Source organism: Streptopelia decaocto (genome assembly GCF_964273445.1).
Source record: "Streptopelia decaocto genome assembly, chromosome: 7".
NCBI classification, from domain to species: Eukaryota; Metazoa; Chordata; class Aves; order Columbiformes; family Columbidae; genus Streptopelia; species Streptopelia decaocto.
Window position 1 is genome coordinate 1,198,780 of NC_138661.1, and position 13,451 is coordinate 1,212,230.

The 13,451-nt window shown below is 45.7% G+C and overlaps 1 protein-coding gene across 3 annotated transcripts in view; it reads left to right on the forward strand.

Annotated features, from left to right (window-relative positions):
• FANCM (FA complementation group M) overlaps nucleotides 1-13,451 on the forward strand; it is a 65,492-nt gene that overhangs the window by 25,112 nt on the left and 26,929 nt on the right. For 2 of the 3 annotated variants that reach the window (XM_082058276.1, XM_082058278.1), the window contains 7 exons: nucleotides 108-230; nucleotides 693-794; nucleotides 4,692-4,888; nucleotides 5,454-5,660; nucleotides 8,911-9,145; nucleotides 11,573-11,730; nucleotides 12,373-12,531. In XM_082058276.1, the coding sequence (XP_081914402.1) occupies nucleotides 108-230; nucleotides 693-794; nucleotides 4,692-4,888; nucleotides 5,454-5,660; nucleotides 8,911-9,145; nucleotides 11,573-11,730; nucleotides 12,373-12,531 (1,181 nt within the window). The remainder of the gene's footprint in view (nucleotides 1-107; nucleotides 231-692; nucleotides 795-4,691; nucleotides 4,889-5,453; nucleotides 5,661-8,910; nucleotides 9,146-11,572; nucleotides 11,731-12,372; nucleotides 12,532-13,451) is intronic. The other variant, XM_082058277.1, reaches the window with a different exon arrangement.

The following is a 13,451-nucleotide window of genomic DNA, read 5'->3' on the forward strand; positions in this document are numbered from 1 at the left end:
ATGTGTCTTTTCGCTCTTGCTGCTTCTGAGGAAGCTTGTCTTTGGGACAGCAAAAACTGGATTCGCTCCCGAGGGTAAATACTAGGGTATTTCTACTTTTTACAAAGGGCTGACCCGTGCGAAGAACGAGCTTGGTCGGAACGAGGACTTCATGAAGCTGTATCAGCAGCTCACAGACATGTTTTCTGATGCATCTCAGGCTTTAGCAAATGGGAATGTTTACAAAACAGGTCAGTATTTCCTTTCTGTTTAAATGCAACGGTAGGTACCTCTACATAGTTTGTAGAGGCAGGAAGCTGCTTGTTGTGATACTCTTGGCTGGTACCCGTTACTCCAGATTGTTTTCCCTAGGTCCTTACCTGTCTTCTTTCTCTCCTTGCTTTTAGGTACCTGCAAACAAGTTTTCTATGTTTGAAGTTTTTAATTCCATTTAAAATGAAATGTTAAAATACTACTGTTTGACTAGATGTCTTTTACAGTGTGACTGTAACAAAAGTAACAACCCTTTCTCAAACACTGGGTTTAACAAATGTGCTTCCAGAAGTAGCTGACTGGTTTGTTGAGATGAATGCAATTAGAACCAGTGTCAGGGATTTGTGTGTCTCAGAGAATTATAATGGAGGAAGTGAAATTTACTAACCCTTCATACTACTTGCAGGTTTCCTTATATCTTTGATTTATCTCCTTTTCAGTGTTTGAAAATAAAAAGGAATTTATCTACAGTCATCCCAAACTAAGGAAATTGGAGGAAATTGTAGTAAAGCACTTCAAATCCTGGAAAAAGGGATGTTCTGGTAGGTACCAACAACTCAGAAAGTATCCAAACAGCTGAACCTGTGGATCAGAACAAGCAATATCGTACTGATGTAGTTCCTAGTCTGTTCAAGTGCTTTGTTATTTTCCATGTTTGTGTATCTTTGTGTGGAGGAGTCCTCCTCAGAAGAACTATGCCATAACAGTTATTCGAGAGCTCTTCTGTAGGCTCCCAGTAGTCTTGTGCAACCTGCTCTGCTCACCCCGCCTTGGCAGGGCTTGGGCTGGATGGTCTCCTGAGGTCCCTCCAGCCCCAGCCGCTCTGTGATTCTGTGTGGGATTATTCATTTGATAGCTCAGTTAAAAACGCTGGTACACTCGTTGCTGGTGATGCTGACAGTGGCAGCTGTGCTCTGGAATCCCTCTCTCGGGGCAGTGCTGCTGTTCCCTTCTGCCAAGTGAGATGCAGCAGGGTTACGGAGCGTCAGGATTACAGTTCTGATAGCCAGCCTGTTGCTAAGCATGACAAACCTTCAGTTGCCGTCATCTTTGTCTCATTCTTTTGCATCCTGACCCAAAGGGAAAACAAAATCATGTCAGACAGTAGCCTGAGATTATGAAGCAGAATATTCCGAATCAGTCAGATATCTCTGGTTTTAGGAAGTTTCAGCTTTGTGATCCAGTTGTTGCTTTTGGAATGGTGACATCAGTAACAGTATTTTTTTGCAGCTTCTTTTTTTTCCTGTGTGTATTTGGATCTTTGTGCTCTCTGATAGTTTCTGATCTGCCATTCCGTTTTGGTTGCTTTTTATTTTATTTCTGTCTTAGATGCTGGATTGTCAGAATGCACTTTAAAGGACTGCAACTTTGTTTCCTCATTTCAGCTTCTGTTCGTTTGTAACATGTCCAAATGCATTGAATCAAATTACTTTCTTCTTCTCCTTCCATCACCTTCCTCTTTCCTCCCTCTGTGCCTGGGTCTTCTTTCCTAGAACAACATCATTCTATCCTATTGCCTTTTCGTTTCAAATTCCGTATTCTGTGCTGCAGTTACTCTAAGTTTTGTGTTCAGTACTCTCCTGTCTTCTTTTGATAGCACGGATTTTGCTGTCACATTAATCCCATCAGATATGCTTTTCCTTGCAATGTTGGTCAGACACGTCTCTTAATATTAATGACGGGTAACTCATGTACAAGTGTTTGGTTCTGTGTTTTTCTGTCTGTGCACATAAGTCTCAGAACTGAGCAGGTATGAACCGTGAGTCTTTACTGTTATAAATACGTAATTATGGTCTGGTCACAAAGTTGGAGGCTTTCTGGTAGCTTAAGGAATGTAGTAAGATCCAGCTTGTGTCTTCTTAGCTCGTGCATCTCCCACCCAAATGCACTGGGCAGGTGGCAGAAAGAGTGAGACACTGTGATTTCATTTATTTGCCTCATTATTCACTGTGTCACAATGTCTATTTGAGCAATAACCCCAAACCTGTATTTCTACCCTTACTCCCTGTTTCTTGGAAGTAAACTCTAAATTCACACGTACACAAGTAGCAACACCCTAAATTCTGGTTTTGGACTCCGACACACCCGTGTCCTGATTTCTCCCTCCTCCAGACAAGAATTTGTCATGAGTCTGTCAATAAAAACTTGAGTACTCATTAAGCTCCCAAACTTAATTGCGTATATCTTTGCACCATCAGAAGGCTCTGAACGAAAAGCCTCAGTCATTACGTGAGCGGTGGAAAATACACTCGTGCAGGCGTGCAGCATCTCTAGGGGCCAAGCAGGAGCCAAGCAAGGCCCTGGACCCGGCTCTGCTTTGTCCCAGCTCCGCGTTACTGCGCTACTCTGGATCATTAGCCACTGTGCTCATGCCTGTTCAGCTTCTGAAACCAATAACTGATTCGACAAAGCATTTTCCTTGAAAAGCCCTGCACTTGAGGTGGAAGAGCATTAATTAGAAGTCATTAGCCATATTGGGGACACCGCCATCTCTTTTTTCCCCACTTGAAATGAAAGCTCTCCTGTAAGAATTTCCAGGAGCAGTGCCAAGGTGCCTGTGACACTCGGAGCCGGGTCTGACTAGTGAGGAGCCGGGCTGCGCTGGAGCTCAGGCCATGGAGCGCCCAGCCCTGCGCGGGGAGCGCTCTGCCCGGCCCTGCATGGGGAGCGCTCTGCACGGGGAGCGCTCTGCCCGGCCCTGTGCGGGGAGCGCTCTGCATGGGGAGCGCTCTGCCCGGCCCTGCGCGGGGAGCGCTCTGCCCGGCCCTGCATGGGGAGCGCTCTGCATGGGGAGCGCTCTGCCCGGCCCTGCGCGGGGAGCGCTCTGCATGGGGAGCGCTCTGCCCGGCCCTGCGCGGGGAGCGCTCTGCATGGGGAGCGCTCTGCCCGGCCCTGCGCGGGGAGCGCTCTGCATGGGGAGCGCTCTGCCCGGCCCTGCGCGGGGAGCGCTCTGCATGGGGAGCGCTCTGCCCGGCCCTGCGCGGGGAGCGCTCTGCCCGGCCCTGCGCGGGGAGCGCTCTGCCCGGCCCTGCAGAGATGCTGGCTCAGCATAACGAGCTTCTCCCAGCTAATCTTCCACTCTGGATTACTTGTCGGATTGCTTATGGGCTGCTCATGTCTTCGGTTTTCTGAGTCTGGCTTTGGAGATGGTCAAGGGGGTAACGGCAGCAGTAGAATATTTTTTGCAGTGCAGGGACAAGTGCTACTGAGCATTATTGTTATTAAAGTCATGAGAATATGCTAAAAATAGATATAGTGTAATGTTGTTTAGAGTAAAGTTAGCAAGGAGAACCATATGAACTCGTGTAAGTAAGGGATATCCAGCCTGCGCTTATTCCAAGGTGTGCTGTCAGTCTGCTGGAGCTGCTTGGTGCTGGAGCTACAGGCGCAGCATGGAACTGGTGTTGAGCACCGAGTGACTGTTCCTTGTGTGTTCAGGGAAATGTCTTTCTGTGCATCCAGGCTTGAGTATTTGAATTCCTTGTCTAACCTTTGAATGAGATAAAGGTGGTTTGTGGAGAATTGTCTAAAAGAGGAGATCTTGATCTGTGGGAATGTGTTTGATTTCCTCTGGGGGCTGTGGCTGGCAACGCGTGCGAGCTATGCCGGCTTCGCTTATTCGGTATCTGCTTTTAGAGAGTCTCTTTTTTTAACATGCTGGGGTTTCACTCTGTAACAGGCACGTTGCTTTAGTGTTTGAGTGGGATAAAGAGAAGCTGACTGTCCAGGCTCACGTGTGGCTCACATCGCCCGTGCTCATGAAGGCAGATACCTTCATATTTTTAACAAAAGAAGAAAAAAGGTTGAGCACCCAGAAGAGAAAATCCATGATAGAATAACATAAGAAATGTGGGTTGGGTCAAAAGCATCTTACTAAGAAACAGTAATTATTTTTCCTTTTTTGTTGAAGAGGCAGAAGTTATCTTTGCTATTGAAATGGGAGACAACCTGCCGTAGCAAATCACAGAAAGCCAGTGTACAGCTGCTTTATTCCAGTGACAGCGGGTTGTTCCTGTAGTGCGAACCTCAGCTGACTCGGGGTGTTTAAGCAGCAGATTTAACAGTCACATTGGAGACCCTTTGGAAGAATGCATCTTAAAGTTCATTTCAATGCACTTGCCATCAAACCCGAGCTTTTCCAAGTACCATTAGTAGCGGTACCTCAGATATAAGGTATTCTCACCATAGTTGCTGTACATTCTCCTAAATTAGAACACTGCTTTGATGCTGAACCGGAATGGTTGGAGCAGGTGCCTAAGGGAGCGTTTTCTGGGAGGTTGGTGTTAATAGGCTGAGCGGCTCCTAAGTGCCAGTTTCTCTGCAGTGTACTTGGACAAAACCTTCCCATTAAGTGAGATGAGAGCTGTGAATGTGTGGCTTGTGGGATGACCTACCCACAATATTTTATTGGTAATTATTTTAAAATCTGGCTCCTTAAGCAGGTGAAGGCACGACCGAAAGCACCTCTGCCGGTGCTGCGGATACCAGAGTGATGATCTTCTCGTCGTTTCGAGACAGCGTGCAGGAAATCGCGGAGATGCTGTCGCGGCTCAGCCCGCTTGTCAGAGCAATGACGTTCGTTGGCCACTCCACGGGAAAGAGCACAAAGGGCTTCACGCAAAAGGAACAACTCGAGGTAAAGAAGAGATGAGATCTGCACTAGGAAATAGTGATTGAAAGTATGAATTGTGTAAATAATTACATGAGTATCAACACAGTGACAGAAAGTTAATGCCGTTAGTAAATTCCTATGTAGTTCAGTTGCTTTCACAGTATCTAAAATTATACAAACTCAGAACGCACAAGTTGAAATATTTTATGTATTTACATTATTTGAACAACTGCTAAATTTATTTATATATTTGAAAGTCTGCGGAAATATTCAAATACTTGCTTAGGGGATTCTTCTTTTTCTTGTAGGTAGAAAAATAAGATATATCCTTAAGTTTTGATTTAGCAAAGTTTAAAAAAAAATGAATTGCAAAGTTGGGAAGATCAGTTTTAGAAGAATGCCGTGGTTGGAGGCAGAATAAGGTGTGCTTTTTTCCCTTTATTTTAGAATTGAAGAACTGATGTGTTGATTTTGATAACAATAGCGTGTGGTTTTTGATCATCTTCTGTCTGAACCTGGAAAAACTGCCAAGTGTGCGGTAGGGGCCTTCTGGCTGACCTGTTACCTCTGATTTGAATCCTTTACTCAGGTGGTGAAACGCTTCCGTGAGGGCGGGTATAACACCCTGGTGTCCACCTGCGTCGGGGAGGAAGGTCTGGACATCGGGGAGGTGGATCTCATCATCTGCTTCGACGCCCAGAAGAGCCCAGTGCGGCTGGTGCAGAGGATGGGCCGCACGGGCCGCAGGCGCCAGGGCCGCATCGTCCTCATCCTCGCCCAGGGCCGTGAGGAGCGGGTGAGCACGAGTTCGTTTCTCCCTCCTGTCCTGGGTTTGTTACAAACAAGTTTCTCTTTTAGTGAATGTGCCTGTCAGCTAAAGCTTCATATCCGCTGCATTTTCCTGAAAGCCAGATCCATGTTTGGTAGACACAGCAATGGAATGCGAGGTCATTGATAAGGATGGATGGACATCTCGGGAGAGGGGCAACGAGAAACAGGTGACCAAAAACTGACCAACCCAGTATAACATCCCATTCACCTGATACTTCATAGAAAAGGGGGAGATCACGAGGATCTCGTCCCTTTTCCCTATGGTGACATTAGCAGAGGACCTTGCGAGTCGTCCCTGTGAACCGAGGCCAGGGACAGACTGAATCCAGCTCCGGTTGGCTGCAGAGTCCAGTCCAGGACTTCGGCTGCCGGCTCTGCAGTTGCCGGGACTTTCCAGATTGGTTTGGTAGAGTTTGTATTATTTTCTCTATTTTATCAGCAGCGTTAGTAAGGACAAGGGGTAATGGGTTTAAGCTGGAACATAAGAGGTTCCACTTAAACTTGAGAAGAAACTTCTTCCTGGTGAGGGTGGCAGAGCCTGGCCCAGGCTGCCCAGGGAGGTTGTGGAGTCTCCTTCTGTGCAGACATTCCAACCCCCTGGACACCTTCCTGTGTAACCTCAGCTGGGTGTTCCTGCTCCATGGGGGGATTGCACTGGATGAGCTTTCCAGGGCCCTTCCAATCTCTAGCATTCTATGGTGATTCTATGATTAGTAGAACATTTTTAGTGTTCCCAGCTCTCTTCTCTCTGTCCTTCTTTCCCTCCCGATCGCCTGTCCTGAGTGGGAAGGGGGGTTAACAATACAGCTGCCATGGTTTTATTGTCATCGCGCAATCAAACCTCAACACCTCCGAAAAAAAAGTGACTCGTTTAGTCCATTCCAGGAAACCATAGACTGTGCATTAAAATCACAGCGATCCTGAGCACTCCTGGCCCTGTGGGAGACTAGAATAGCCCACAATATTCTAGAAATACATGCGCTTTCTCAACGCGAAGGGCTTCAAGCCTCTGTTCTTAATAATGCTTATTTTGTAAATGATGAAGAGGGACTCGGCAAACCCAGGTGCGGAAGGTGGTGTGGAAGAGCGAGGGCCAGAGCCCCGGGCTGCTGACGACACCGCGCCTGCCCGCGCGCTCTTAGCGCGAGCAGACTTGCGTGTGAGGTCTGAAGAGATCAGCTTAAGTGGAAATCTACTTTTGCTAAATTCCTGAACCTCAGCACTCAACGCACAGTGTAATTAATTAATCTGAGCGCAGGCTGCCCCTTGGGAAAGCATAGGGGCAGTGGCAGCCTAAGCCGTGCGCTGGGAGCCGGGGCGGCCGTGCGGGCAGGGGGGGCAGAGCCGGCCCCCTCGGTATCGCTCCTGCCTGGGACTGCTTGCGGAATAATAGGAAACTGCACCTTTCCTGTTTCAGCGCGCACCCCTGTTTGAATGCAGGGCATTTTTAGGGCTACCTCACTGTTCTGGCTGAAAGTTGATTTTGTTCTTCCCTACTTTTGTTTGGTTCTGAGCTGGATCGGTTTTCATGACAGAGAAGCCTGAGACAGGTGTAAGCTAACTGTAAGCCCAAAATTATAGAGTCTTGCTATTATTTCGTTTATTCCAGTTTCTGGTTTAAATCTGTAGGTAGCAGGGATTTAATTCAAAATGAGAGCCCCAAGATTCCTACCTGGGGAAAAACCTGCTTTGAAGGAATGAGTTCAAAGTGATAAAGTGAATGGTATTTGTAAACGGCTATTTTCTCGTGCTGCTCATGCAGAGCGGGTGCGACTGCAAGCGCTGCTCTACAGGGGCATTTTGGAATGGTCCCTTACGTTCCTGGAGTTCCAGTTAAGTAGCTGGATCACCGGGTTCTTCAGATTTTCTCAGAGATCTTTTGAAGCAGGACTCTGATTGTCCTGAAGGTCGGACAGTACTTAAAGATTCTTGTTTTGAGATCATGAAATAAATTTAATTGGTTTGTTTTGGCGTTGTTTTTTTTTGATTGACCCTCCTAGATCTGTCAACGTGGAGATTCTTGCCCGTCACGTAACTTGCAGCTGAGTAAATCATGGTCTCCTATTCATTATTGGGATTTTTTTAATCAAACTTCATCAAATCAATTATAAAGCTTCTGGAGAAGCGTTATTGGAGCAGTCAGAGTGGCGGTGTGGGAGTTTGCGCTGGTCGCTGTCCCGTCCCCTGCGGCTCCCTGCAGAGAAGGGCCCAGCAGAGCAGGGCGAAGGAACAACTGCCACAGGGACTTGGGACAAGGAACAGTGGGAGGGAATCCTCTTTCTTTCCTTAGTCTCTCCATCTTTGTCTCGGTTTCTCTGTTGCACGATAAGAATGGAGTGTAATTAAAAGGCCGTGGAGCACATAGGACATTAACAAATAATCTTATGCCTTTTTTTTTTTTTTGCTTGACCTCCTTTCTTTGTTTCTGACGTAACCCAATTGACATCGGCCCTGGATGTGTTGTAGGTTGTGTGCTCCCCTGGGGAAGGGCTGTGGTTCCTTTTCTCTCGAGCGCTGTGCCTACTTCTGATCCGGGTACAGAGCATGAACACTGTGCAGGGGGTTAGAGCCTGTAGTGCTTGCAACCTCAACAACAATCACTGTTCTTTGGTACTTCCTTACATTTTATTACATTTGTTTTGCATGTTTTACCTGGGTACAAAATGATGATAATTCGAATTTAATTTAACTTGGATATTTTACTATGGAAGCTCTTTAAAAGAAGAAAAAAAATATAACTTGGTAGCTATGTTGTGATGTATTTGTTATCAGATTTTCAATACAACCCTATTGCTTTATCTTCCTCTTCCTCTCCTCCTTCTCCTCTTCCTCTCCTCCTTCTCCTCTTCCTCTCCTCCTTCTCCTCTTCCTCTCCTCCTTCTCCTCTTCCTCTCCTCTTTTTCCCCTGTCTGCTTTGGTTACAGAACATGGGGCACACCACAAGGCTTGAACTTAGAGTTCCAAACCGTGAGCAGTGGGTTATGTTGCTCTCCCTGACGATATCCACAGACGAGGGGATATGGTTGGCTCTCAGGGCCTTGTGTTGTATTCTGGTTTAGTTGTGTTTGAGGAAGAACAGAAAAAAAATCAAAATGCCTTGATAACAGAACATAAAATAATGAGAAACTCCAGAGATACTCACATGTTCTTCTACTTTTGATCAAGTCATGCGAAAAAACTATCCAACAACGTATGATTTGTTTTCTCTTGTGCAGACTTACAATCAAAGCCAGTCTAACAAACGGAGTATCCACAAAGCTCTTTCGGGAAACAAAACGCTTCGTTTCTACCAGCACAGCCCGCGTATGATTCCAGAAGGTGTCGATCCAAAGCTGCATAAAATGTTTATTACTGCTGAGAAATATGACCCAAGCGATTCAAGGATGCTTTCCAAAGAGAAAAGATGTAGTTCCCTCCAGCATAAATCTGCTCTCTTTTCCTGTGTCACCGGTAAGAGGATTATGGTGTTTCTCTAAGCACCGCGTAAGCTGCTATCTCACGCTGTTCTATTCCCGCAGCCCAGGCTGTGCGCTCACTCGAGGGCTGGGGCTCTAGCAGAAATACCAGTTTGTCAACTCTAACCCCTCGCCCGTGGTACCGTGCTCGCCGCTGCTTTGGTGCTGCATCCTTGTCCTTCAGCATCCCCAAATCATCATTCTGACCTTAAATAGTGCACTTCAAATCGGACTTTTGTCTTGTCTTTCTCCAAAGAGCTTCTCATGGAGTCGATGACTGAAGGTCAAACTCCAACTGCAAATGGAAGAGGAAATGTTAATGATGTTCATGTCTTGTGAAGAATTCTGATATACCTGTGTCCAGTGGCATAGGCGTCACTTAATGTTTAGTGATCGTTCTGTACCAAATCTGGTTTGGAGCTCCAACAGTTAAGCTTAGTGTTTTTGTTAATACAAGAAGAGTATTTCTTACACCTTTGGAAATGACAATAAACCAGAAATGCTTGAAAACTAAAAGATTTTGAGGGGAGGAAGAGGATAAATGAAGGGTGGGATATTAATGAATTGCACATATCTTTGGAGGAAAATTAATCTGAAAAGAGAAATGGCGCTTTAGCTGATAGTGACGTGGCACTGGAATGGTCGGTAACCTGAACAACAGTATAAGAGAGGAAGAAAGAGCGAAGTTTTGTAGATACTTGGAAATTGTCATGCTTGCTCATTTTAGAACATTTGTAGGTCTGTTGTAGAGCACAGAAAGGCGAGGCAGTAAGTGCATAAAGAAGATAACTTGCAGAACATAGCTCCTGCTGAGGGAATAGCGCTTCCCAGGCCGTCATCGCCAGGTTTTTGTGTGACGTAGGTTGGTGGCCACCACGGCTGAGGCGCGTGGAGCGTGTGGGCTCTGTGGATGTGCGGATGGTTCAGTGCACGTGGAACGTGTGGGCTCTGTGCTTGTGCGGATGGTTCAGTGCCCGCCTCGCGAACCACTGAGCGCCAGCTTTCTGTTCAACCCCCTCGTTACTGTCTGGAGCAGTGGCTGCTTCTCATTGTAATGATAGCCAAAATAAATCTCAGAGAGAAGAGGAAGAAAGGTCTTTATTTTTTGCATTTCCGCTCCGTATTTCAGTGTCCCCTTGCAGGTCAGAACACGGGCAGAGCCAGCGGGAGCGGTGCTGGCTGCCCCTGGGGCTGGGGCTGGTGCTGCTCCCGCTTGAACCGAAAGGAAAACAGTTGAGTTTTGGAGAAAAACATGGAAAATAACACTAATGCTTTTAATGATACATTTGTCTTTGGTAGTCTGTTTCGCTTTAACTCATCAAATGTTCTTAAAGATCATTAATTACTGTTAAAAAAAGCGCGTGCTACTTCACATTTTTTTACACGAGTCAGAACTACTGTAGTAGCAGTGTTGATCTTCTGAATTCTTTTTAACAGTGACCTTAAACCAACTCGGTGTTGGTGACTTTTCCCAGCTGTGAAAGATCCTTTATGTCCAGGACTTGAACTTGACCTGTGAGCCACGATGGCTCCGCTTTGGGGTCTCTAACACACACTGTCACACCGTCCCGTGCACACAAAGTCTCTGGCAGGTGCAGCTTGAGGGGACTGAGCGGTGGCATTAGTTCAGAGAAGGGCAGTGGCTGCAGATTGATCCCAAATCCTGTCTGCAGGGTGACTGCCAAATTAACGACATTGTTTTTCTCCCAGCTTCTCCCAGCTGGGCTGGAAGCAGCCACATTCTTACCACGCTCTTGACACTGATGCTCCCTCGCCGTTCGCCCCGCTGGCCGCTGTGGGGGGTCAGGCGTGGGCTTGGGCAGTGCTGACTGCCAAACACTGCCCTGGTTCCGCATTGTCCCCAGGGTGTCCTTGCTCAGAGCCAGCGGCACCAGGGCCTTGGCTTTACTTTGGTTTTACCTGACGTTGTGCTCGTGGTGCCTCAATAGAGGACGTTGATTCAAAAATGACAGATATTTTTGTCTTTACAAATAAATGTTGCTTCCAGTGTGTAAAGAGTAACTTAAAAAAAAAAAGGGCTTATTTGCAGTTTGTTCCCCGAGGTCCCCAAGACACGTTTAGAAATCGAAGCCATATACTTTCCGTGTTTGCTATACTGGCTGCAGGGCCGATAGGTATTTGAAATACGTATATCTCTCTATTGACATCTGTCTGTCCGTATCTCTGCTTATATGAAGCCTTCCCCAAAACAATCATTTAATAGATAGATTTATCCATAATTATAACACATTCAACACTGTTTTAACACTTGTATGTGACATTAGATTCCCTATATCTCATTCTGCTTGTGGCACAGAGAAGGTATTTTTTCTTTGGACTGGTATCGTATAAAGTTCTTTTTATTCTGTTTATGCTTTTTCTTAAAGTAGGGAACATTTTCCTGGTGTTTTTCCCCTTATAGGCCAAAAGCAAATACAGTGCCATGAGAACTGGTCTCTGTCGGCTGAGGAATTTGAAATATGGGACAGACTTTACAGGATTAAGGAGAGTGATGGAATAAAGGAACCGATATTGCCCCAAACTCGTTTTGAAACCTTGGAAAACCTGGAAGAGATATCGGTGAGTTTAACCGGAATGTGATGTTGGCTTCGCCATGGGGCCTGAGGGATGCCCTGCGTCACCAAGCTGACAGAGCTAACAGAGCCCTCCGTAACCAAGCTAACTGTGCATTTGGAGGAGGTCCATATTAAAAATGCAATTTGGAGAATTATAGGTAGGTTTTTGAGGTTGAGAATTTAGGAATTAGATGCTTGATATAGGTCTTTGAGATTGGGTCTGTAAATAAAAAATGCATTTAAAATTCTCTCAGCATCCATGAAGTTCTGTTCCTTTCCTAAGCGGTCCATGCAGGATGTTGTATTCACGGAGGTGTTGTTGCCCCACATTTTTATTCCCTTGTTTATGTAAATATAAAAATGTTACGGAAAGAAAAGCTCAAGTTTTCCAAGCTCTTTTTTGATTCGGTGAAAAAATGAGCAGCTTTTGTGTAATTTCACCACTGAAACCGAGCTGTCTTCTATTGAAAGCCGTAACAACACAAAGCACGGAATTGGTTTTATTTTAGACCTGACTTAAACCTTTGTGATAAAGTTTAGATAATGTTCTGCATTGGGAGTATTTGTTGTCCCTGCCAGCAAAGTAGACATTAGTTTTGCTAAACCATTTCTTGATTAAAATCTCATTACCAACCTTACTTTCAAGCTGCAGCAGCATGAAGACAAAGCGACTCACGAGCTTTCCTTGTCCGAATGGAGAATTTGGCAGAATCGTCCTTTCCCTACGTTCATGGTCGATCACTCGGATCGTTGCTGCCACTTTATCAGCGTTATGGAAATGATAGAGCTGATGAGGCTGGAACAGGTGAGGTGTTTGTGTCTGGCTGTTCACATGCCCCGTTAGAGTATTGGACATGAACGATGGCTCTAGTTCTGCCTGCTCAGCAGAAAGTGGGGCCGTGTTTGCCTGGGGCTGGGTCGGGCACTGGGAAATGGATCATGTGGATTTAATCGCTTCCAACGTGTCTCCTCCTGGTATCCGGGAATTCTTAATCCTTTCCACCAACGTCGTTTAAACACAGGTAGTGTTGCCTTAAAGAGAAAAAACCCACCCATCAATCATTCTTGTTTTATTGGATCTAAGTATCCATTTTTTACAAAAAAGACATTAAATACAAGAATTATGTAGCCGAACTATTCCAGAGCCTAATAGGCATTGGAAATAATTTCATATCATGTATGTACATTAAACGCATCCCATAGAAACTATGCAGGAATGTATTGCATGTTTTAAGGTGGTTGTGTTTTGAGGCTTTTTGGGTTGTTTTCTGTAAAAGCTTTAATTGAAAAGCTAATAGCTCCTGGGAATTAAAGGCTGAGAGGAGGGCAGTCAAACAAGCATGGATGAAAAACATTTGGGAGATGAGAATTCTGTTTGCTAACAGTTGTGGGAGCGGACATGCCTTTATAATTGAAGGTGCATACAAGAAAACGTGCGTGGATGAGGATCTGTGGACAGTACCTGAAGGCTTTGGTTGTTCACCGCGCTGTTTTCTCCTCCAGTTTAGCTCTTCTGGGTTCCACACATGTTGCTTTTTAGTGTGTTGAAGTTTTCTAGGTCATCAGAATCTGTTGCTAAGCTGCCAGTTTCCTGAATAACTGGACTAATCAAAGACGAGAATAGAGACATTGTAGTTGTGCTCCTTGCTAGGAGAGTGTATTAATGGAGAGCTGTAAATAGACTTGCAGGGCTCAGATAAGCTCCCACACTTCATCACCGAACAA